Below are 21,604 nucleotides of genomic sequence, written 5' to 3'. Positions count from 1 at the left end.
TTGCTACCCTATAAATTTCACACCACCCTAGTTATTGATGGAAGGCCCCTTTGATCCACACAATGAATTTATGATCTAATCCTTGTTGCGGCTGTATTTACATTCTGCAGTGTGGGGGCACTATGGTAGTGCTGCATATGAATATTTTCGATTCGGTGCTAGAATATCAATAACAACACTGTTCTCTATTATAATCTATTTTCACCTGATTTTTAGAAATGCAAAATTAATCCTATTTTAGTTTTAGTTGCTTCCACATAGAGGTTTTGATTCGGTTTAACGTATAAACCAGAGCAGTTTTTTTCTTTTTGACTCATTCATCCAGCATCATTCCCAAATCATCCACTTTTCTGTGTTTTCATACTTTGATTCATTCTTTACAAAAGTTGATTAGGTACAATCTTTCAAGAAAGATCACAGTTTTAGTGCCTTTGCATGTTGTGTTGACACAAATGTGTGCACTTTTCTATATCTAGCCCTTATCAGCAACATTTTCCTTGATCTAGTCCTCCCTAACTACTATTCATCCACACTGCTAGATATCTTTTGGGGAGGGGGGAGGCTTTAAAATAGCACTTGACATATTGACTTAGTGATATATTAATTTTTTAACTGAAAAAGTCGTTGCTGTGGTGGAGAGAGGAGCCATGAGTAACTGTGGTCAGGAAAGTGCAAGGAGCATTATTGTGTAAATTTTCTGTTCCTGCTGGGGTTGCCGCTGCATGTACAGTGGCAATGGAAAGGGCACAGAAAATTATAGCCATTTGATTGCAGGCCTTGAAATGACTTGCATAAGTAAGCGTGTTGCATTTCTCCTTAAAGTAGCACTCAAATCCAGCAACAAAAACTGTTGGAGAAATCAATTTGTATCTCATTATCAGTGCTTTCATTCACTCCTGAACTGCACATACTGAAATTGCATAACTCCAGTATGGTATGTATTAGCCCTGTGTACTTATGGTACGTAGTACGCACATCTGTCAGTTGTTTCTGGTGCTCTTCTAAACTGGGTTTTGCTTGAATGTCTGACCAGTAGAGACAACCTGAAATTAGACTTTTCTTCAGATTCTCTTCAGGAACTTCCACGAGCTTCTTTTTGGTCTTAGCAAACTGTGGCAACTTTTCTATTAAAAACTTAGAAGTTGAAGGATGATAAAAATTGATCTGGTGACTAACAGTTCCACCCTGAACAGAGTTACATCAGTCTAAGGCCGTTTATTTCAACTGACTTAGAAGGGTTAAGTCTGCTTAGGATGGCACTGCTAGCTACTTTTAAGTAACTGTCATTTTCAGAAATGATTCAGGCAGACTTCTTGAGATGATCAAGTATTATTCATGTGTATGTATTTGATGATCCTAGATGATAATGTATTTGTCTTCTAACTGGGAGTAAAAACATTTTTCTGCCCTCATTATTTTCAGGATGTTTTTCTGCGGTTCTCAAAGAACTAGTGCCTGATTTGACTCAGCCTGATAATCAGATGACAACTTCTGCTTCTTACTTTCCATCTCTCTGTCACCAGAATGAACTCACTTTACTTGATCCTCTATTACCGGAAACAGAGCACAGATTTATTGAAGAGCAGGTATTCACTCTGGCGTTCACATAGTGTTTACATGAAAAAGGCTATTGTCCAGTGATTTGGCCAGAAAGAATAAACATTTGTACTTTTCTTGTTGTTGCAGCTGCTGTTTGTTAACAGTATAGCTGGAGGAAGCCTGGAGTATGATCCATATTCAGTTTATGAGAAATCTGTAGAAGGAGATTTAGTGCCTAAGCCGCTACCTCCAGCATTATCCATTATCAGTGCAGCAACCCGTCTCTTTGGAGTAATATTTTCCCATGTAGCAGAATCCCAGAGGTAAACTATTCAAGTCTGTAAATTTAAAATGTCACATTACAAACTTCTACATGAAGTGTGGAATTTTTCAGCAAGTAAAATTTTAAAAGTTCATGGTCATAGGATTTTATAAAAATAGTTGCAAAATGAGTGTTTATAATATAAATTTAGCTGTCACAGTTTTTTACATTGAGCCAAGAGGAAAGAGGGTGTATAAATATTTCAGTAAATAAATAAATACTTTGATGGGGAAAATACCAAGAATCAGCATTTTGTTTAAACTTTCATACATTTCAATCAGATAAAGTGAAGTAAGCACAATAAATTTTATATCTGTTTCAGTGGTATGTGGGATCCTCTAAACTGTTATAGGAAGATAGCTTATTTTTTATAACAGTAACAAATCAATAGCAATAGCTGCTGTCATAAAATAACAAAAGCCCTTCCAGAAGAGAAAAGTCTTCAGTTTGTCAGAAAAGTCTGAAAAATGAACCCATGTCCATCTCTTCATTTCAGAAAAGGACTTCCACAAGTTAGGGGTAGTAGCAAAGAATTCCTTCTGTGAGTCCCTACCTACATAAATTTACACAGTGCAAGTTTCAGCAGGAATGCTCCATCCACTGAATACAAGACTAGGGGAAGTTGGTTTGAATGGAGGTAGTCTTTTGAAAATGTTGTGCCTAAGCTGTTTAGGACTTAAGAGGGTCGAATATGACTCTCTTTCACCCCTATCTTGTATCAGGTAAAATGATATACCGTCTAAAACCACGTCACACATTATCACATTAATGTGAAAAAACAGCAGTTGTAATGTTTTTATTGCCTTGGATTGCCTGATGTTTATATTTGACAGATTTGATTTTTTTAAACAACAACAACAACCACCTGTTATTGTGTATTTGGATTGCACATGTATTTGATGCTAGGCAGCCCAAACCAAAGGAAGAAGAAAGCAAGAGCAGCAGCTGGGTATAGTGCATCAGCACCGCCTCCTAAGGGGGAATCAGTGGCATAGGCACCAAAGGATAGGGAGAAAACACTCTCCTCTCCCTGGGTAGCTCATTCTCCCAAATGACTTACATGGTGCAAGTCTGCACTACTGAGAGAGGGCATTCCCAGCCGATGAAAGTCAGCTCTGCCTCCAAAACACCTCCATAATGTTCAAGCAGGTAGTTGCAGCAGTGGCCAGCCGCTTCAGGACCCAACATCCCAGTTTAGACTTCAGCAGCTGGCCAACAGGGCAAGTCCCTCTGTACCAGTGTTCATGCCTCTTTATACAGCGCTGGTGGCACAGGTGCTGGGGCAACCCTTTCACTGCTTCCAATGAGGCTTCAGCCCCCCCTCCCCCTTTGGATAGCACAGGTAGAGAACAAAAAAGTTGTCTGTAGATCAACAAAATAAAAGGAATGTATAAGAATGTATAATAAAGTGGAAATAGAATAGAAAACTCCTAGGACAGAACTTTTTCAAGCTGCTTTTTCAGTTAGAAAAAAAATCTGTAAATGTTTGGATGTTTCATATACTTGTTTTCTTCTACCTGTCTGTGTATGTGCTTAAGGCTGCAAGTAATAGAACAATTATTGGCATCCATAAAACAAGCCAGGGGATCACGGCAACAGATAGTGCAACAAAATGTTGTATCTGCCTTTTCTAGCTTTCTGAAGGTAAGAAGCTCCTGTTTGTTTTGTTATAAGAATTTCTTTGGCCAAAAATGATGTTATACATATGCCATCCTTGATGTGCTTAACATCTAATACACATGTTTTTGCAAGCTTTGTTTCTTTAAATTCTTCACATTCCTGGAATCAGTATTATGAAATTCAAACTCCTCCCTTTCAAACTCCTTTCAAACTCCTCGCCACTCCTCCCTTTTGGAAGGGGGAGGGATTTTTAGATCGGAATGTGGGATGCTGTTTCCCCCTTTAGGGAAGGGACAGAATTATAATAGCAGATTACAACGCCATCTATTTTACTGTAGCTTATTATATTATTGGAAATATCTTATGGTTTTCGCTGCTTTTAAATGTTTTAATTGCTTATATTGTCTTTTAATGTTGTACACCGCCCAGAGCCCCTTGGGGATGGGGCGGTATATAAGCTTAAAAAAATAAATAAATAAATAAATAAAACTATTATAAGCTTCTAGGAAGAAAATGAGAATAAGAATTACATTGTTGCAGCTTCATGTACATGTCTTTTTTAGTTTCCTTTACCTTCTAAAAATTTCCTCCTGTCTGTTAATTATTCACATGATTTTGCCCCATTTTTGTTTTTGGGTTTACACACAAACATATGTGTATGTATAATTAATTTCAGTGGATACCTATTAGATGAGTGGTACTTAATATAGTGCCAGTGGTTTTTTTGGCACCCACTTCCTTAAAATGTCTCGTACCAAAGCAAATCCTGTTTCCTCTACCTAAGGAAGCATTACCTTTATGTCAGCAGGAGCACCTGTTCAGAAATAACTCCCTCCATCATATGGTGATGCTCCCAACCTTTTGCATCGGGTTATCTTCCTGCACCTGCTGCCCGTTCTCAAAATTCTAAAACTTCCCACAGAGTCAGCAAAGTTGGGGACCCCCTGTATGAAACAGTGTTAGCTCTCCTTCTCTCTCTCTTTCATTCTAATTGAATAACGATGTTCCTTTTTATTAGTGGGTGTGTTCTTCGAATACATGGTAGGGGGTAACTACACTGTTTTCTAAAGAAAGCAGTGCTAAGCATAGTTGCAGGATCCTGGTTAGTCAACATTCTTCCTCTTGCATCTAAAGTCTGGAGAGACTCAATTTTTGTAAATAACTCATTGTTTTTGTTTTTAAATAAGTACAATACTTTTGATTAGATGAAAACTGAAGTACTCAATTGTTTCTAATTAGGGGTTTGCAATATGATTGGGTTGCCAAATCCAGATTGAGAAATTCCTGGAGATTTGGGGGTAATGTTTAGAAGGATTTGGGAAGGGGAAGGACCTCAGCAACCATGGAGCCCACCCTTCAAAGTAGCCATTTTTTCCAGGGGACCTGATCTCTGTAGTCTGTAACTCAGTTGTAATTTTGGGAGGTCTCCAGGCCCCACTTTGAGTCTGACAACCCTAAATATGGTGTTTGTTGGATTAGTTGGATTTAAGGAAAGAGAGATGAAGAAAAACTCATGCAAAGCATTTCCACTCTGGTGTATTTGTTTAATTGTGTATTTTTAATTATGTGGTTTTGTAACTTAGTATGTATATTCAAATTAAAAAGTCAGAGGAAACTCTGTGCCGTATGTGGGCAACCTTGCTGATTGATGGACTCTACCCCTTCTCAGAATCAAGTTTCCCTGTAACCACAAGATCTTAGTTACATTTTGATATTCAGTTGAAGAAAGTATCCAAAATCATAACCTCTCACTTTTAAAAATGAAGCAACTGAGAATGGTGAAATAGTTGAATAAGAAATAGACACATTATTCTTACAAAATTGAAACAAGCTTAATATAGCTTTTTTTTAATGAAAGAGAAACTTTTATAGTTGGGTAAGTAATGACATTTTTCTTTCTGCTATAGCACTTGGCTAATAGCAAAAGTGATTTAGGTTCTGAGGAAATCCGAAAGTGCGCTCTGACTTTACTGATGAGTGCCTTGGAAAGTAGTAATCCACTTCTAAGGTGTTCTGCTGCGGAATCCTTAGCCAGACTTGCACAGGTGGTTGCTGACAGTGCCTTCACTACTGGATTGGCGCAAATTAGCTTTGACAAGTAAGCCACTTCTTTTTTAATGGTTTTATTACATTACATTTTTCCTGTTTGTGTATCCTTTTTCTTCTTAGTAGCATCAGCGATTACTCAAGTAGGGATCTAAGACCCGCACCATGCATAAATGGTATTGAGGCAATGTATTGTTGAAAGCTTTCATGTCCGGACTCAACTGGTTGTTGTGGGTTTTCTGAGATGCGTGGCTGTGGTCTGGTAGATCTTGTTCCTAACGTTCCGCCTGCATCTGTGGCTGGCATCTTCAGAGGTGTATCACAGAGAGAAGTGTGTTACACACTGTGTCCAGTGAAAAGAGAATGTTTAGTTGGGCATATATTGTCCATGTCCCAGGGTGGGGAACCAATCTGTAAGTGTTTAGGTGAACCAATCATAGCAAGTTCCACCCAAACACTTACAAAGAGTCCACAGAATTATAGAGTCCTGCTGCAGTGACTGTAGAGTTCACAATGATGGCTCTTCTCTAACCTTACCTTATAGAGAGTAGTGCTGAAAATGTAGCTCCACTACGGCCTATTATACATGCAGGCCTTACCCTGTATTTGTGTTCTCCGCAGTGGTCCTGTGTTTTTGTTTGTTGGTTTGAATGGGGGAAAGCCTCTATGAAGCTTTCACAGCCAAGCTGAGCAGCCTCCCACTTCCTTTTTCTAGCTGATAGGGAGGAACTACTTTTGTGTATGTGGGGAAAGCTAGGATGAGAGAGGAAGCCCAAAGGAAGCCAACACAAGTTGATTCCCCTCACTTTCCCCTCACTTTCACCTATCAAGTTGCACTAACTGGTCTCAAAAACCATGGGGAGAGTTGAACTTCAGATAGCTGTGAGTTTGGAAGAGGGGAAAACATGTCCATAACCAAGAATGCAACCTGAAGGATATATAGGCTGAATGTAAAGGAGACCAAACATGCTTAATGGCCCTACTTTTTTTGCTTCATACTCAAGAGTTTAGGTGGCCATTTTGCTATGAGGAGAAGCAAAATAATATTATTTCATTGTTAATTCCCTATAATTATCCTTTAAATCTAGACTTTGGCGCTATTACCTCTGTTCTGACCCTTTAAAAATGTAGTTTTCCCCCTTACAATTCACAGGCTAAAATCTGCTAGGGATGTGATATCAAGAGCAGGGCATTCTTTGGCTCTGGGATCTCTCTATAAATATCTAGGAGGTATAAACTCTACTCAGCACTTGAATGCATGTGTTGGAATACTTTACACACTATCTCAGGACAGCACTTCACCTGAAGTACAGGTATTTTGTTTCGATGTACTCTTTCTTTCAAAATGTTTGTTAAACAATTGAAGATAATGGGTTGGTTTCAGTGCAAAAAAGGGCCCTTGTGCAAGTTGGAATCAAACTTATTGTATCCCCCCTTGTTTTTCTGCTTGTGAAAGATCTTATTCAATTCTGGGTGCTACAGTACATAGGGAAGAAAGGCTAGGTATTATACAAGATCTTGTTCCAGTAGAGCTGCTCCAAATCTGTTTACAATTCTACTCGTGCATGGCTGGATCCAAGCCAGTCTGTCAACCTGTATTGTTACCTGCATTGTAATATTCAATGAGCAAAGTGTTCCCATGTATCCACCTGCACTTTCTGGAATTTAGTTCTCCTTCCCTCTTTCTGTGGCTCTCAGGGTCAGTATGGGGAAATTGCTGATATGTGTAGGGAGGGGATGTCATATACATACAGAACCTTCCCCTTTCCTGGGTTGCCTCCCCTTCTGTTCTTCCTGTCCAATTATAGTAAATAAGCTGTTTGTTGCCCACTGAGAGAGGCAAGGAAGATAAGAATGTGTATGTACACAAATATGCCAGAAGCCACCTTCTTCACCTTCTCAGCCCTTTGCTGACATCTGCCAGAGAGAGAAATCAAACATGTCATTTAAAAAAAATGTATAATTCCTTTTTACCTTGTTGTACAACATGATGGTTGTGTGATTTATCACCATCTTACTGAAGCGCACTCAATTTTTATCACAGTGTGTGAATTATATAATTTATGCTTGTGTGCACAGATTCACATGTGTGACAGCACTCCATTTTTGATATGTTACAGACCTGGGCACTGTGTTCCTTGTCACTGATCATTGATTCTGCTGGCCCTCTGTATCACATGCATGTGGAACCTACCCTGTCTCTTGTTCTCATGTTATTGTTGACTGTGCCTCCTGCTTATGCTGAAGTCCATCAAAGCCTTGGTCGCTGTTTAAATGCACTTATCACTACATTGGGTCCTGAGTTGCAAGGTATGCATATTTTTGTTGTGTGGTGATGAAAAGAAGCCTCGCATTATTAACCATGAATGTGAGAGTTGTTTGTTTAGTGAAACAGTGGCACAAGTTTTCTTTTAGGAACACTTTTAGGGTACATTGTGAAGAATCATCTTTAAACTGTGCAGACTGTGGTGCTACCAAAATCTATCAGATTATTTTGTACATAGCCTATCACCCTCCAAAGCTCATTTTTCAGAGAAATGGACCTGCAAGCTCCTTATTGTGAGCACTTCGGATGGATCAAGTGTTTCTTTCTTCTCTTGCAAGAGAACCTATCTGTGTTTTGAGCTCTTAGCAAATTTGTGTCCCTGATAGATGAAACCACTTTTCCGCATAGATAAGAAGAATCCTACTGTGAATGCAAGAAGGATTACTTCATTCACAGTTAGGCTTCCTTTTTATCCCCGGAGTTGGCATTGTCCCTTGCGCATGGATGTACATTCACATGCATATTTTGATCAGCAAAGGAAATAAGCCTGAGCCAGCGGGAATATAAACTAGCTCATTACAAGGTGCCGGGGGAGGGGGGGGGCTGCTGCCTATTGAACAAAGCAAACCCTTTTGAGATACATCAGTCATGCTGTAGATTTCCCATCAGTACACTACTACTGAAATAAAAAAATTTTTTGCAAAAAATGGCAATTTTAAAGGTGAGCTTATTCTTCACAATGCTTTGCTTTTTGATGATGTTAAGGCTATTGGATTAATGATGAAGATGACCGAGGTAAGTGTTCTGTCCTTGCTTGTCTTATCTGTAGGCAGCAGCACTACCGTCTCGGCTTTAAGGGCATCTTGTCTCCTGGGCTGTGCAGTGATGCAAGACAATCCCGATTGTCTTGTGCAAACTCATGCCATCTCTTGCCTTCAGCAACTTCATATGTTTGCTCCACATCACGTAAACTTGTGTAGCCTCGTAAAGTGCTTATATGTGAGTATAATTTTTAAATGCCTTTTCTAGACGGCTTTGTTTTGTGACTTTGGAGCTAGCAGTTTTAAACTGCTGCTACCAATAGTGGATGTACTTGAAGGCAAAGCAAGTGTTCAACACACACATGCTCAGTAGAACATTTTAAAGTGGACGAATAAATAGTTTTCAGTTACACAAAACGAATGAAGAGCCTTGTGGCATTGTCAAAGACCACTGACTTTCTGACATAAGCTTTCATGTACTACAGCAAGATTCCTAGGGCTGTGATACTTCCCTTGATGCCTGCCAAGATTTTCAGAAAGTGGGCGAGACCATTCTAAAGCAGGGTTTGTAGTGGCTGCTCTCATTCAAACAAAAGGGTTTTCCACTGGAGGGTCAGAAGGACTGGTAAGGACTTGGGCTTTCTTTAGTCAGTTTATAGTTCCATTCTTCTTTTGGACTTCCCTTCTTCCCAGGATGCTTGAAGTAGAAGGTATTTTGAGTGGCTTCACCTTCTGCAGAAGCCAATTAGGATTTCGCTCCACCTCCTGGAAAGTTGTTTCTGTGGTGTACTTACCACCCTTTCTCGAAATTTCGAATGTGCCTGCAGGGTCAAAAAGGTTGGGACCCCTTGTATTACAGTCTTTATTGCCAGATGTGTGAAACTGTTAGAGGTTTACATTCATACATAGATATATACATAAATACAAGGAAGAAAAGTTACATTGACAGGAAAGTTCTAATAGATCTGCAATGCCTCTACTTCCATATTCAGATATAGTCAAGAGCAGCATAGTGACTGTTCTCTCCCATAGAACTTGGTGATGATCTAATATTTCTAGCTTTGCTATGCTAATGTCCTATTTGAACAGGGAAAACATCCCCAAGGTCCCATGCTGATTTTACATAGTGATGATTCTTGATTGAGTCCTCATTGCCACTGTGAAAGCAGATGCACTGCAGCATCCCTATGGTGGTTTACCCTATACTTTGCTTGCCACAGCCACCCTGCAGCCACTATCCCCACTACTGTCAGGGGAATTTTTCAGGTTTTTTTTTAAAAATGTAATTGACATGTTGTTATATAAGTTACACTGCTATGCCAGTGTAATGTAGTGGAGAACTGGATGTGATTCCCCGCTCCTCCACATGAGTGGTGGACTCTTCTCTGGTGAACCAGATTTGTTTCTCCACTCCTGCATTCCTGCTGGGTGACCTTGGGCTAGTCACAGTTTGTTCAGAACTCTCTCAGTTCCACCTGCCTCACAAGGTGTCTGTTGTGGGGAGAGGAGGGGAAAGGAGTTTGTTAACCCCTTTGAGTCTGCCAACCGAAGAGAAAGGTGGGATATAAATCAAAACTCTTCCCTTCTTCAATTAGTGATTTTAACCTGTAGCAATATGCCGGTTACCAAATATAATTGATAGACCACTTTAGTTTTAAAATGTCTCTGTAGCCTAACACCACAATTGTTACGATAGTTACCTTTACAAACAAAAGCTCTCTGTTGATGACAGCTGAGGTGAGGAAAATAGTGCTGATGTGAACAGGACCAGCAAACATGTGCAGCTGTCCAGCCACTCAGCATGCAAACATGCTTTAACTATGATAGTTCCCAAAGATTGTACCAATTCAGATTTGGGGGCAATCAGAGCTAATTGGGGGCAACTATGGATAGTACTTGATCAGGGAATGACACCATGTTGGTGCTCAAAAAAGCCCCCCAAAAGCCATTTGGATGTCAAACTGTAGCGAAACCTCTGTGAAGAAACCATCAAATCTGTAGATAAATTCTAGTTCAGCTGTTGCAGTTTGGAGTCTCCTTGAAGTTGTTGTTGGTGAAGTGTGGTAAATTTCAGCTCTGTAACTGCCTGTTCAAGAAGAAGGACATATTCTCCCTCTGACCGGCAAAATCAGTGTCTATGGCCGTCGTTTGTCAGTTTTGTATCCTTTAAAATTGTGTTCCTTGTATGGAACAGAACTGTTTATCCTGTGTAGGCAGAAGGAGAGCATTGTTGGCTTGTGGGGACAAAGTTCACATTGCAGGGTAAGTGCATGAATGAAACCTGTACTGACACTATTAGGACCTGAATTGATATGGAGACAGAATCCAAACTATTAAAAGAAAACACAGTGAATTCTTTCTTCATGTCTTTGTTAGAATATACTTTGCATATGTGGTCAGTATAAATATGTAGTTTTGTCCTTGAATAAATTCTTTTGGGATGATCCTTCTTTGGGGATGTGGCGTCTAAAGCTTTATAGCTAATTACAGGTTAGTTCTGGCAAGCAAAAATTGGGTCATGGAGGGGCATGTAGCATCCAATAGTAAACTCTGTGAATTTAGCATTAGATTTATGGATATGTACAGGTGCCATCAGGGTAAGATTTTAGGACAGAGGTCCATGGCCCTGGCCTACAGGCTCAGCAAAGGGGCTCCCAAAGGAGCCTATGGCTTTACATTTGACATCGTACCACTTAAATCTGGAAGGGTACATGAGACAATTAAATACAGAGTTTAAAAGTACCTAACTGCACTGTTGCAGATGTAGTTTTTAATTGTTCCTAATTAACATGGCTGGAATTGACCACCTTGGCATTGGCCATTACGAATTGCATCACCTTTTTACATGCTTTGATATGAAGTTGTAAATAACTTCTAATTTGATTTTGGCATAGTAGTTTTGAGCAGCTACTGTTTGGAGTTGGTTTTTAATTTTCAGGACTTAATGCATTTAAGTGTTTGTCTTGCGGTTTGTGTGAGATACAACTATAACAGTGAAAATATTCTATATTCTTGGAATCAGGATCACTATGGTATTGATACCTGGGGTTTGTCATGACTGGATTATCATTTGTTTTTGTGCAGGAGATCTTGTTGGAAAATTCTGTGTTGGTAGGTCTCTGTGCATTGTTAAAACTTCAGCAACTTTCAGTGCTGTTTGTTTATTTTTTCCTGTGTTTCACCATTAATATCAATAAAAACACTTTTAGCATGTTGAGTGATTTTTTATTTTAGCCTAACCAAATTCTCTTTAACATCCTTATAACTGGCATTCATAACTTGTTTTGTACATTTTATTTTTGTGTTTTTAAACATTAAACATTTTCAGTGCCAAACAAGAGAACATTTTCTGGGGTGAATGTGTGTGTTTTATTTGTGTTGCTTGCATTTGCTGTGTCTGTTTTTGCCATCTCTTTGTCCTTTTAAACTATGGGAGAATGAAAGTGATCAGAAATTTGCATTTTGCTTTGTCTTGCAGTTCAGTTTATGTGCTCTGGCTTTTTTTGTGTAAAAATGGCTAGCTTCAATTTTTTTTATGCATGCCTAAATCTCCAGGAAATAGGTGTCAGCTTGAATAAAGTATCCATTTGTGTACTTGAATTTCTCGTAACAAGCATTTTAGAGCTACAGTAATGTACTTCGTAAAGATTTTCAGGGCATATTTTTGTGTGCATTGTGGAAGTTGGAAATTAGTTTGCATGCAGGACCATACAAAAAATAGACATGGACCTGGTTTAACTGTGATTCCATAGCATTTATTTTTTGTGTCCGTTTTATATCCTTTTTTGCTCTTTCATTCTAATGTCTTTTGACTGAGAAATGAGGTGCATGACCTTCCAATGCAGCTTATCTGCAACAGACACTCAGCTCTGTCCATTTCTCAGGTTTTAATATTTAACATTTAATGGGTGCAAGGTTTCAAATGGTAAAGAAAAAATTGTTTACCTTCTATATACCTAACTCTGGGTTCACTTAATTGTTTCCTCTATCATAATTTTTGAGCTTGGATTTTCAATTTAGTATTGCCAGTTTTTGCTACATGATGACTGTGTTATATTTGTAGATTCCATTAAAAGTAATTTTAAATTTCAAAACAACAATTCATTATGTTAATACAGGTTAATTATGCCAATTTATTTTTCTTATGTGTTTGTATATAAATAAGACAGCATCCTCTGTGTAGGGTTCCTACAGCAACATTTTGGAGACAGTTCAAGAGAGTAACAAACTTTTCAATAGTAAACATGTCACATTCCTTTGACAATCTTTTGAGGCCTTATACTGAAGCTAGTTATTTTTACTGCATTGTTTATTTCAGGCTTATTTAATCTTCGCTATTGCGTCCTCTTATTGTATTTTTTCAGATAATCTTTTCCTACCTGTAGCTACATTATTATATTTTAATGTCTTATCTAAAATTCATATATACTTGCAATATGAAGAGAGTTCTGTAGAATTGCAAGTTTGAGGATACATAATAATCTGTTGCAACATAGAAGGGACTTGGAGCCAGTCTTCCTCTTAAGTGAGTGACAAGGGTGAAATCCTCAGTCTATGAATTCATCACTAAATCTGCAGTCCCTTGTACTGTATTTTTCACCTTTTATTTACTTAGCACATTCCTATCCTGACCTTTCTTCAAGGAGTTCAGGGCAGTTTTATCATCCATCAAGTTTCAGAGTAAGGGAAGATTTGAACATGGTCTCCCCCCATTGTAGTCCAACACTGCACCACACTAATAGTCCCTCCCTCTAAATCAGTGGTTTTCAACCTTCCTAATGCTGTGACCTTTTAATACCTTGGCATCCACCTGCTGGTGTGTTGGGCCAAGTGCCCCAGGAAGGGCAAATCCACTAGCACAGGCCCTCCTCGTCTGCCTCTACAAGTGGATTCCCCCCTCTGAATTGGGCTGTTACTCTTGATTCACTTGGCAATTGACTCACAAATCATGGAATTTAGTAGGGCATGGTTTTTCTGCTCAACTGCCTTCCTATTATATTTTTACACTTGTGAAACCAATTAATTTTTTCATACATGCCTTAAACATGAGGATTTTCAAAGAAGGGTCCTATTGTCATCAGTGGGGTCATTGGGGGTGTCACAGCAACACTCCTTTCAAAAAGAAGGCATTAATATATTCACATATCACTGCAGCATTGCAGAAATAGGCTTAGCAGGTTTTCTAAACTGACAGGTTTCATTTTTTTAAAAAAGTAGGTCTCTATCCCTCACCCTGGCAGAGATATACCCGTATATACTCGTGTATAAGTCTAGGGTGGGAAATGCAGCAGCTACTGGTAAATTTCAAAAATAAAAATAGATACCAATAAAATTACATTAATTAAGGCATCAGTAGGTTAAATGTTTTTGAATATTTATTTCAAAGAAAAACAGTAAACTAGCTCTGTAAGTGGAAAAGAGGGTCAACAAGAACAATATGGTCTCAACAATAACTTTAAAAGTACAAAAACCTTAGCTTTTTTGTAAGGAAGGATTTTAAACAATGGATCTTACAATAAAAACTGGAATGAACATGCCTGTTCACTGTGACTCAAAACTACCCTGCTTTTTAAAAGAATAGTTCATTATTTTTAGCATACATATTTTTAAAATTGCACATGGCAGGTGTCATTTTAGAAGGAAAATTCACACAACCTTTCAGGGGAGGAATGTTTATGTTACCAGTACCAACCTTTCAGAGTATCTTTAGGAGACCCCTCCTGATGATAGTCAGCCAAGGGAGTTTAGTGAGAAGTTTGGTTCTAGGGTCCAAAATTATACCTCAAAAAGGGTGCAGCCCCATCTACTACTCTTCAGCTTCTCATTGGAAAACAATGGGGATGGAAGCACCCACTTTGGGGTTGCATAACTTTTGGACCCTGGAACCAAACTTTACCAAACTTGGCTGGTATCATCAGGAGTGTCACCTGATGATACCCTGAAATTTGGTGCCACTAGCCTAAAAAAAAAAACTGCTCCCCTGGCAGCCGCATAAATAAAAAACTCCTACAAAACATTTTTTTAAAATAGAAGCCTTGACTCCATGTATAGAGGATTGGGAGAGGGTTTCAGCACAAAAAAATATGCTGAAAAAACTCCTAATTTTATACAATTCTAATATATATGGTAACTTTTTTTTAATATGTCTAAGAGAAAGGACCAAGATTTACATTGTTAATGAAAGCTTGGAATTCAGAGAACCTGCTAAGCCTGTTCTTACAACATCTAGTAATACATCAATATTTTAATCCCTTTTTTAAAAAAGAAAAAAGAAACCATTCATCTTTAGGACTGTTTTTGATCATCACAGTCCTGTCATTGAAAAGTGAGCTGGATATGGGTGGAAGTCAGCAGGACAAAGAAAACCAACATAAATGTTATGCACAAGGAAAAAGACAACTCAGTACTGGCTTCCAGAAAAAGATTGGGGTAAACATGGTCTCAAAAGAACTAGGAAAAAAACAGGGGGAAAACATAACCAAAAAAGTGAAAAATTAAAGATACAAAAATTCAAGGTACAAACATACAAAAATGCAGAAACCAGGGGATTAGCCAAAGCAATTTAGGGTTAGAACGGACAACAGAAAAGAATGCAAAAAAAGACCAGTATCTTCACAATCAAAAATTTTAATTGACTTAGTGGAACTTCAGTCAACAATTCTGTGTTTTGAGGAGTTTTGGGTAAGGGAAGAAATCTTGCACTCACAAATCTCTAATGTCAGAATTTTCTTCCTTTCTTTGGCTCCCCCCGCCCCCCCAATATTTGACTTCCCATTTTGTCTCAAAGACATAATTGCTCAGGAAGCATCGGATCTCAGCATTTTAAAAAACATCTGCAAAGGCTCATATCTTTTGTCTGTCTATTTCAGGTAAATCTATCTAGTTCATACCTGTTGTTGAGGCGAGCAGTCCTAGCTTGTTTGCGGCAGCTTGTGCAGAGAGAGGCAGCTGAGGTATCTGAGCATGCTGTTTCCCTTGCTAAAGACAACAGAGAAGACTTTAATCCAGGTAAAGTTACCGAGCTGGACCAACGTAGAAAAATCATCTCATTTTTTTCTCCCTTTTCTATTACATTTTGGATGTTGCACAAGTCTTACACCTATCAGATAAAATCCTTTATGCATGTATATATTGTACACTTTATATATTATGATATGAAAATACGGGAGTTTTCCACAAGTCAGTTCTGTTTCTAAAAATCTCATGTAGGAGTGTCTAAGGCCAGTCTACATAAGCATCTCATCATGTAGTAGAACTTCTCCTAGACAGTGTGACTTCAGAATGCAGATGGAAGATTTAATTCTTGAATGTTGATTCACAACAGAAATCCCCTACTCTTGCATACAGAACTACCGATAAAAAAGCTCTTATCTGGTCTTCCCCCTTATATCATTAAGGTTTGAATGTGCAGAGAGAAAGATGTAATGTGAGAGAGCATTACGTGCAGTCTGAACTAGAGCATGAGAAATTTTGGAATGAGTGCTGCAGTTATTGAAAAATCTTTGTTAGCACATCATCTTCCAACATTTGGTATAAATGGTTACTCTGGTCTAGACTGAGCTGAGTGATAGTCTGGGAGCATCCAGTATTGAAGCTAAGTTCAGTACCATGATGGAAGACTACTGGGAAATCCCTTTTATAAAAGGAAGAGTAGGACACACATACACACTCAAACACACACACTGCTAGCAAACATGTTGGCAAAGAGCAGATAAAATAATGCCATCCAATTTCTCTGTAATATCTAATGGGCAGTATCCAATGGGGAAGTTGAATAGAAAAGATTTTCAAGTTTCAGATGGAGATTTATTCATTAGCTTGATAATCTGTTTGTTAAAATGATTATCTCACCTTTCCTCGTGACTCAGTTTAAAACCTACAAAATAAAGGCCCAAAGTGACCCCACCAAGGGATTCAAATCCAGATCTCTCCAGTTGTAGTCCAGCAATGTTATTCCGAACAACACATTTGCTTTTCTAAGTTCATGGAGAACAGAAGTATTGAGGTCTCTCTCTCTCTTTATTTTTGACAGACATTAACATCAGAGAAGTGGGACTTGAAGGAGCATTGCTGATTTTACTGGACAAAGAACTAGATCCTAAACTGTGCCAAGATATCAAAGAAACTTTAATTCATATGCTTACAACAATGGCTGTTGAAAAACTCTCTTTCTGGCTGAAGCTATGCAAAGACGTTCTAGCTGCCTCTACTGGTAAGAGCTAATTTCGTCTTCCTGAAAACAGGACCTGTGGTATATATATTTCCATGTGAGAAAGGAATCCTCTGACCATCATTGTAGATGGCTTCTTAATTGGATCCACATTCTGCTAACACCAACAAGATGTCACAACCCCAGACTGGTTCAACAAATGAATCAGTATTTTGAAAGCAGAGTTCTTATTTATTGATAGCAAGCATAGAAGAGCTACTGACTTATATTGTCAGAACTGAGTACATTGTAACAGGCAAAGCATTATATCCCCCAGCATAGATCTGTCAGGCCCACAACCCCCCTTACCTTTTCTGTGGCAGGAAAGTAGTGTCACACACACACACTGACGTGCACACACATTCCTCAGATGGTGAGAACTGGAATGAAGATACTCAGTTCCAGCCCCCCTCCACTCCTGCTGCAGAATTAGATAAGGGCAGACCGGTACAGGGAGAGATGATAGGTAAACATTCCCAAGGCTACTTAAGCATTAAGCATTCAGTAGAAAGAAATATGGCAGGATCCAGGCTAAGACTTAGAGGGTCATGACACAAGGCTTCAGAATGAAAGGACACAAACCTGGGGGTGGGGGGGATTGTTAGTGCATAAATGGCCATTATGAATTAAAGTAAGAGAAGGAGAGAACTGCGTTTTACAGTATCCAAAGCTGCTTCTGATGAGGTAAAACTACATTAATTATGAATAGCCTCCAGCTTTGTTGGTTCTGGTGGGTTTTCCGGGCTGTGTGGCCGTGCTCTGGTAAAGCCTCCAGCTTTGATGGAGTGACAACATGGTACCAGTTCACTGAGACTTTAATAATTACCACTGGGAGACTGGTTTCTCTCAGTTATACTGCTTTGACGGTAAAGCTTTATTATATAGATATTTTTCTGTATCTTCATCTACCGAGTCTAAAGTTTCCTTTTCCAATCCCCATTTAATGTAGAGCTTGTGGAAACATCTATGTTTTTGTTAATGTATTACATCTATGCTTTACCTTTAGGTGTTTTTAGAAACTCTAAGAGCAGAGGTGGGATCCAACCAGTTCTCACCACTTCTCTAGAAGTAGTTACTATTTTTTTCTGAGTGCCGAGAAGAGGTTACTAAAGCAACCTCTCTGCCCAATAGCCCCATTGGCACTACACCACTGTTTGAATCCCACCACCATCAGAACCTGTTATTAAAATTTTTGGATCCCACCACTGCCTAAGAGGCAAGCTGAAACTTGCAAAGAGAGGAACAAAGTCCTTTGCTCCCCAGACTTCCATCCTGCCTCTCTGTCTTCTCTGTGTTGCTACATCTCTCTTATGGTTAGTTATCCACCCTGAGCTTTTGATGGGCAGGAAACAATTTAAGTTTTGCTAACCTCTGGAATCACGCTGATCAAGAATTCAAGTTACACTAAGTAGGCAGTTTGTCTCCCTATGTGGCTTAATGCAGATTTCACGACAGTGGATACCACCCAAGAAGAAGAAGGTGCCCAAGGAGATGATGAATTGGTATTAGCCTTAGAAAATGATGAAAAACCACACCCATTTCTCCATCCACGATGGTCTACTAGAGTTTTTGCTGCAGAATGTGTTTGTAAAATAATCAGCCAGTGTGAGAATGCAGGCGATGTTCATTTTGACATAGCTTTGGCACAAGAAATGAAGCAAAGGGATTCAAGAGGTATGTGCTAACAACTGAAAAACCACAGAGTTCAAAGTGCAAGTAAAATTCATTATGATTAATACTGGCTTAATTATATTCATTGCAAGGATCTTCAGTATTACAAATGTAGCCATTAAGATGAACAGAACATGAACTCATTCCAGTATAAGTAACTGTTAACTTCTATGTGTGTTTGTATATAAGCACTACTTTTTAGGCACATTTTCACATGTGCTGCAACACAACATGCCAGCTGACTATATAAAAAATGATGACAACCTGTTCTTATTGCTAGTCATTTCTATAACAACAATTCATAGCCTAAAGTGACTCTCGTGTATGTATAAGTGCATGCTTCTGAGAAAGATAAAGAGGAGGGGGAAAATGGGCTTGAAGTTTTTAGGAAGTCATACTGCAAAATCAAAAATAATAAGTTACTCATATGAAGAAGAAAATTATTTTCTTGTCTATTACTTTCTTTTTCATCCTTAGATGATTTTCTAGTATTGCATTTAGCAGACTTGATCCGCATGGCTTTTATGGCTGCCACTGATCAAAGTGACCGGCTTCGTCTTTCTGGTCTTCAGATGTTGTTAATTCTTGTTCGAAAATTTGCTGCTGTACCAGAGCCAGAGTTTCCAGGTCATGTAATTCTGGAGCAATATCAAGCAAATGTAAGTAGCTTTTTCATTCTCAGTGCTTCTAAGAGTGAGTAAAATCACTTTTTTTGGTCACTTGTCACTCATCTCCTGCATTAAGTATAAACATTGGCCAATTACACACCCATGACTTATTTCACCCTTTCTCAGCAGTAAATTCACCTCCCTTTCATCAGGGCAAGTAAGCTATGATTAGTGTTGTATTCCACACAGTCAGAACAGAAACTGAACAAAGTTTACAGAAATTTGTTTTATTAATACCTGGTGGAACAGGCTTCCAGGTGAGATCAGGGCCCTGCGGGATTTACAAAGTTTCCGCAGGACCTGTAAAACGGACCTGTTCCGCCAGGCGTTTGGCCAGCCGGGATGATATCAACTGCAACAAAAAGCAAATATCTGGCCTCCCGTGGGTTCATAAAAGGGGGACTAGAATAGCTGAAGCCATCTCTAGTATAATATTTTATGTATTTTAATTAACTTATATATATGATGTTTTAACTTTTTATTTTGTTGGAAACCGCCCTGAGCCTTCGGAGAGGGAGGTATACAAATGCAATAAATAAATAAATAAATAAATAAATAATAAAGAAAGAAATCTGTGTAGATTGGCACAAAGATTGATTTTCTTCAATTCCCTGCTCATGCATTTCTTGAGGGCTCCCCATTCCCTCGAAGTAGCATTTTGGGGGGCATTTTGGTCTTCAGCAGAAGAGTATTTGGCAAGAAAGATGTACTCTATGGACAGAAATCTACCAAACCTGGTAAATGTTGACAAGATCCAAGACCATGTAATTAAGTTAGTAAGATTTCACATGATCTTAAAAAATATTCATTTATTTGCATTTATTGTCCTCCTCCACTGCGACCCAGTCAGTCAGTCAATAAGCTAATAGATACTAATAGATTCAAATGTTGTCATATCTTGTCAAGATTCCTAATAAGACAGCCAACGCACTTGATTGCAAAACAGGTGAAACCCCAAACAAAGCATGCAAATATCTCTGTTTAAGGCTAAGACAACAATTGTAGGAAATAACTTATTCCTAATAAGTCATCTCCTGAGCTGAACCATTACACTGCAGCTTTTCTCCTTCTACAAGAAAATTCTTCTGAACAGTTCTGTTTTGAACACCCAGGGATCTGGATTTCAGGTAGGGCATAATTCTCGGTTTTTCAGATTACACTGAACTCCAATATCGGTTCAGTATTTAGATATCGGATATTCTTCAGTATTTCTTCAGTATTCCAAATTATTTGTGTTCATTATTCCCTATGGGTAATTTGTCCAGAGAGCAAGAGTGGTTGTTTTTGAACCAAATGACACCAAAATTGCAGCAGACCTGATGCTGCCTGACTACTAAAGAACCCCACAAGTTTCAAGTTAATTGGACAAAGGGGTCCAATTCTGTGGCCCCCTGGACAAGGTTCCTCCAGCCATCCTCCATAATTTCCTATGGGGAAAAATAATGCCATACTTACTCCTGGGCAAGCAACAACCAAACATGCATGAGCAAGCACCCACTGGCCAAAAACCCCTCCATGGAAACAGAACCAGCAAGCCCAGCATAGCCAATGTCAAACCAGACCATCCAAGCAGAACCATAGACCTAACACATCCAATGTCAGACTGGAGAATCCAGGCCTAATCAACTGAAGCATGTGAATGATGTTCACCAGACAGCACCACTGTCAAACCACAGAAGCCAAGCAAACTCCAGGACAAATGTGGCAGTGCAAGCCCAACAGAACCAATGTCGAGCCCTTCGGGGAAGAGGCGGCCTATAAATCCAAAATAAAAAAAAAATGTCAAAACAGAAAATCCCAGCAGAACCAACCACAGACCAGTGTGGCAAGCTCCTCCACCATATATTCCCATTTGCCTTTGAGAACTCCCTCCTGTTGCCTTGGAAACATGCAAAAACACACATTCACCCCCAAGTTTGGAGCTTTACAGTGCTGACCCCAGATATTCCTGACAGTTTCCAGGAATATTCAGGATCAAGATACTGCTATTGTAGAGACTTCTGAATATTGATCCAGATCCCAAGTATGTCCAAGAAATATTAGAAAGGTATTTTCAGGTATATGTTGAGATCAGATACATCAGAGTGCATATCCCTAGTGGCATCTTCAGAAGACTTTTCTCAAATAAGCGGAGCTGTTGGGAAGTAACATAGTATGAGAGACAATACTACAGGTATGTGGGCCCAGTGCTTTTAAGGGGTTTGTAGTTGCTAGCCGACACACTGAAGTGAACCCAGTATCAGATTGGCAAGTGATGTGGTATATGCAGAAAGGGAGTGATATGCAGATTCCGTTTGGCACCATGCTGTAACTTGGCTGTGGCATTCTGTACAGACAATAGTTTCAGAGTTGTCTTTAAAGGCAGACCTATGTCCAGTGCATTACAGCAGTCTAGCCTCAAGATAAATAGAATGGATCCATGTAGCCAGATCAGCAGAATCAAGGCATCTCCTGGACTAAGGGAATTGATAGAATGCCTTTTTTTAACGGCTGCATCAGTTT

At 39.0% G+C, this 21,604-nt stretch overlaps 1 protein-coding gene across 9 annotated transcripts in view; it reads left to right on the top strand.

Annotated features, from left to right (window-relative positions):
- The window catches only part of HEATR5A (HEAT repeat containing 5A), a 75,291-nt gene that overhangs the window by 36,796 nt on the left and 16,891 nt on the right, over positions 1-21,604 (top strand). For 4 of the 9 annotated variants that reach the window (XM_048484739.1, XM_048484737.1, XM_048484738.1 and 1 more), the window contains 12 exons: positions 1,423-1,586; positions 1,687-1,862; positions 3,400-3,505; positions 5,389-5,579; positions 6,681-6,840; positions 7,648-7,837; positions 8,623-8,792; positions 11,639-11,665; positions 15,424-15,562; positions 16,587-16,766; positions 18,180-18,437; positions 18,912-19,093. In XM_048484739.1, the coding sequence (XP_048340696.1) occupies positions 1,423-1,586; positions 1,687-1,862; positions 3,400-3,505; positions 5,389-5,579; positions 6,681-6,840; positions 7,648-7,837; positions 8,623-8,792; positions 11,639-11,665; positions 15,424-15,562; positions 16,587-16,766; positions 18,180-18,437; positions 18,912-19,093 (1,943 nt within the window). The remainder of the gene's footprint in view (positions 1-1,422; positions 1,587-1,686; positions 1,863-3,399; positions 3,506-5,388; positions 5,580-6,680; positions 6,841-7,647; positions 7,838-8,622; positions 8,793-11,638; positions 11,666-15,423; positions 15,563-16,586; positions 16,767-18,179; positions 18,438-18,911; positions 19,094-21,604) is intronic. The other 5 variants (XM_048484744.1, XM_048484743.1, XM_048484742.1 and 2 more) reach the window with 3 other exon arrangements.

The sequence above is a fragment of the Sphaerodactylus townsendi genome, linkage group LG02 (genome assembly GCF_021028975.2).
Source record: "Sphaerodactylus townsendi isolate TG3544 linkage group LG02, MPM_Stown_v2.3, whole genome shotgun sequence".
Taxonomy (NCBI): domain Eukaryota; kingdom Metazoa; phylum Chordata; class Lepidosauria; order Squamata; family Sphaerodactylidae; genus Sphaerodactylus; species Sphaerodactylus townsendi.
The sequence above is the reverse complement of the archived record's forward strand: the minus strand, read 5'-3'. Positions and strand labels throughout refer to the sequence as shown.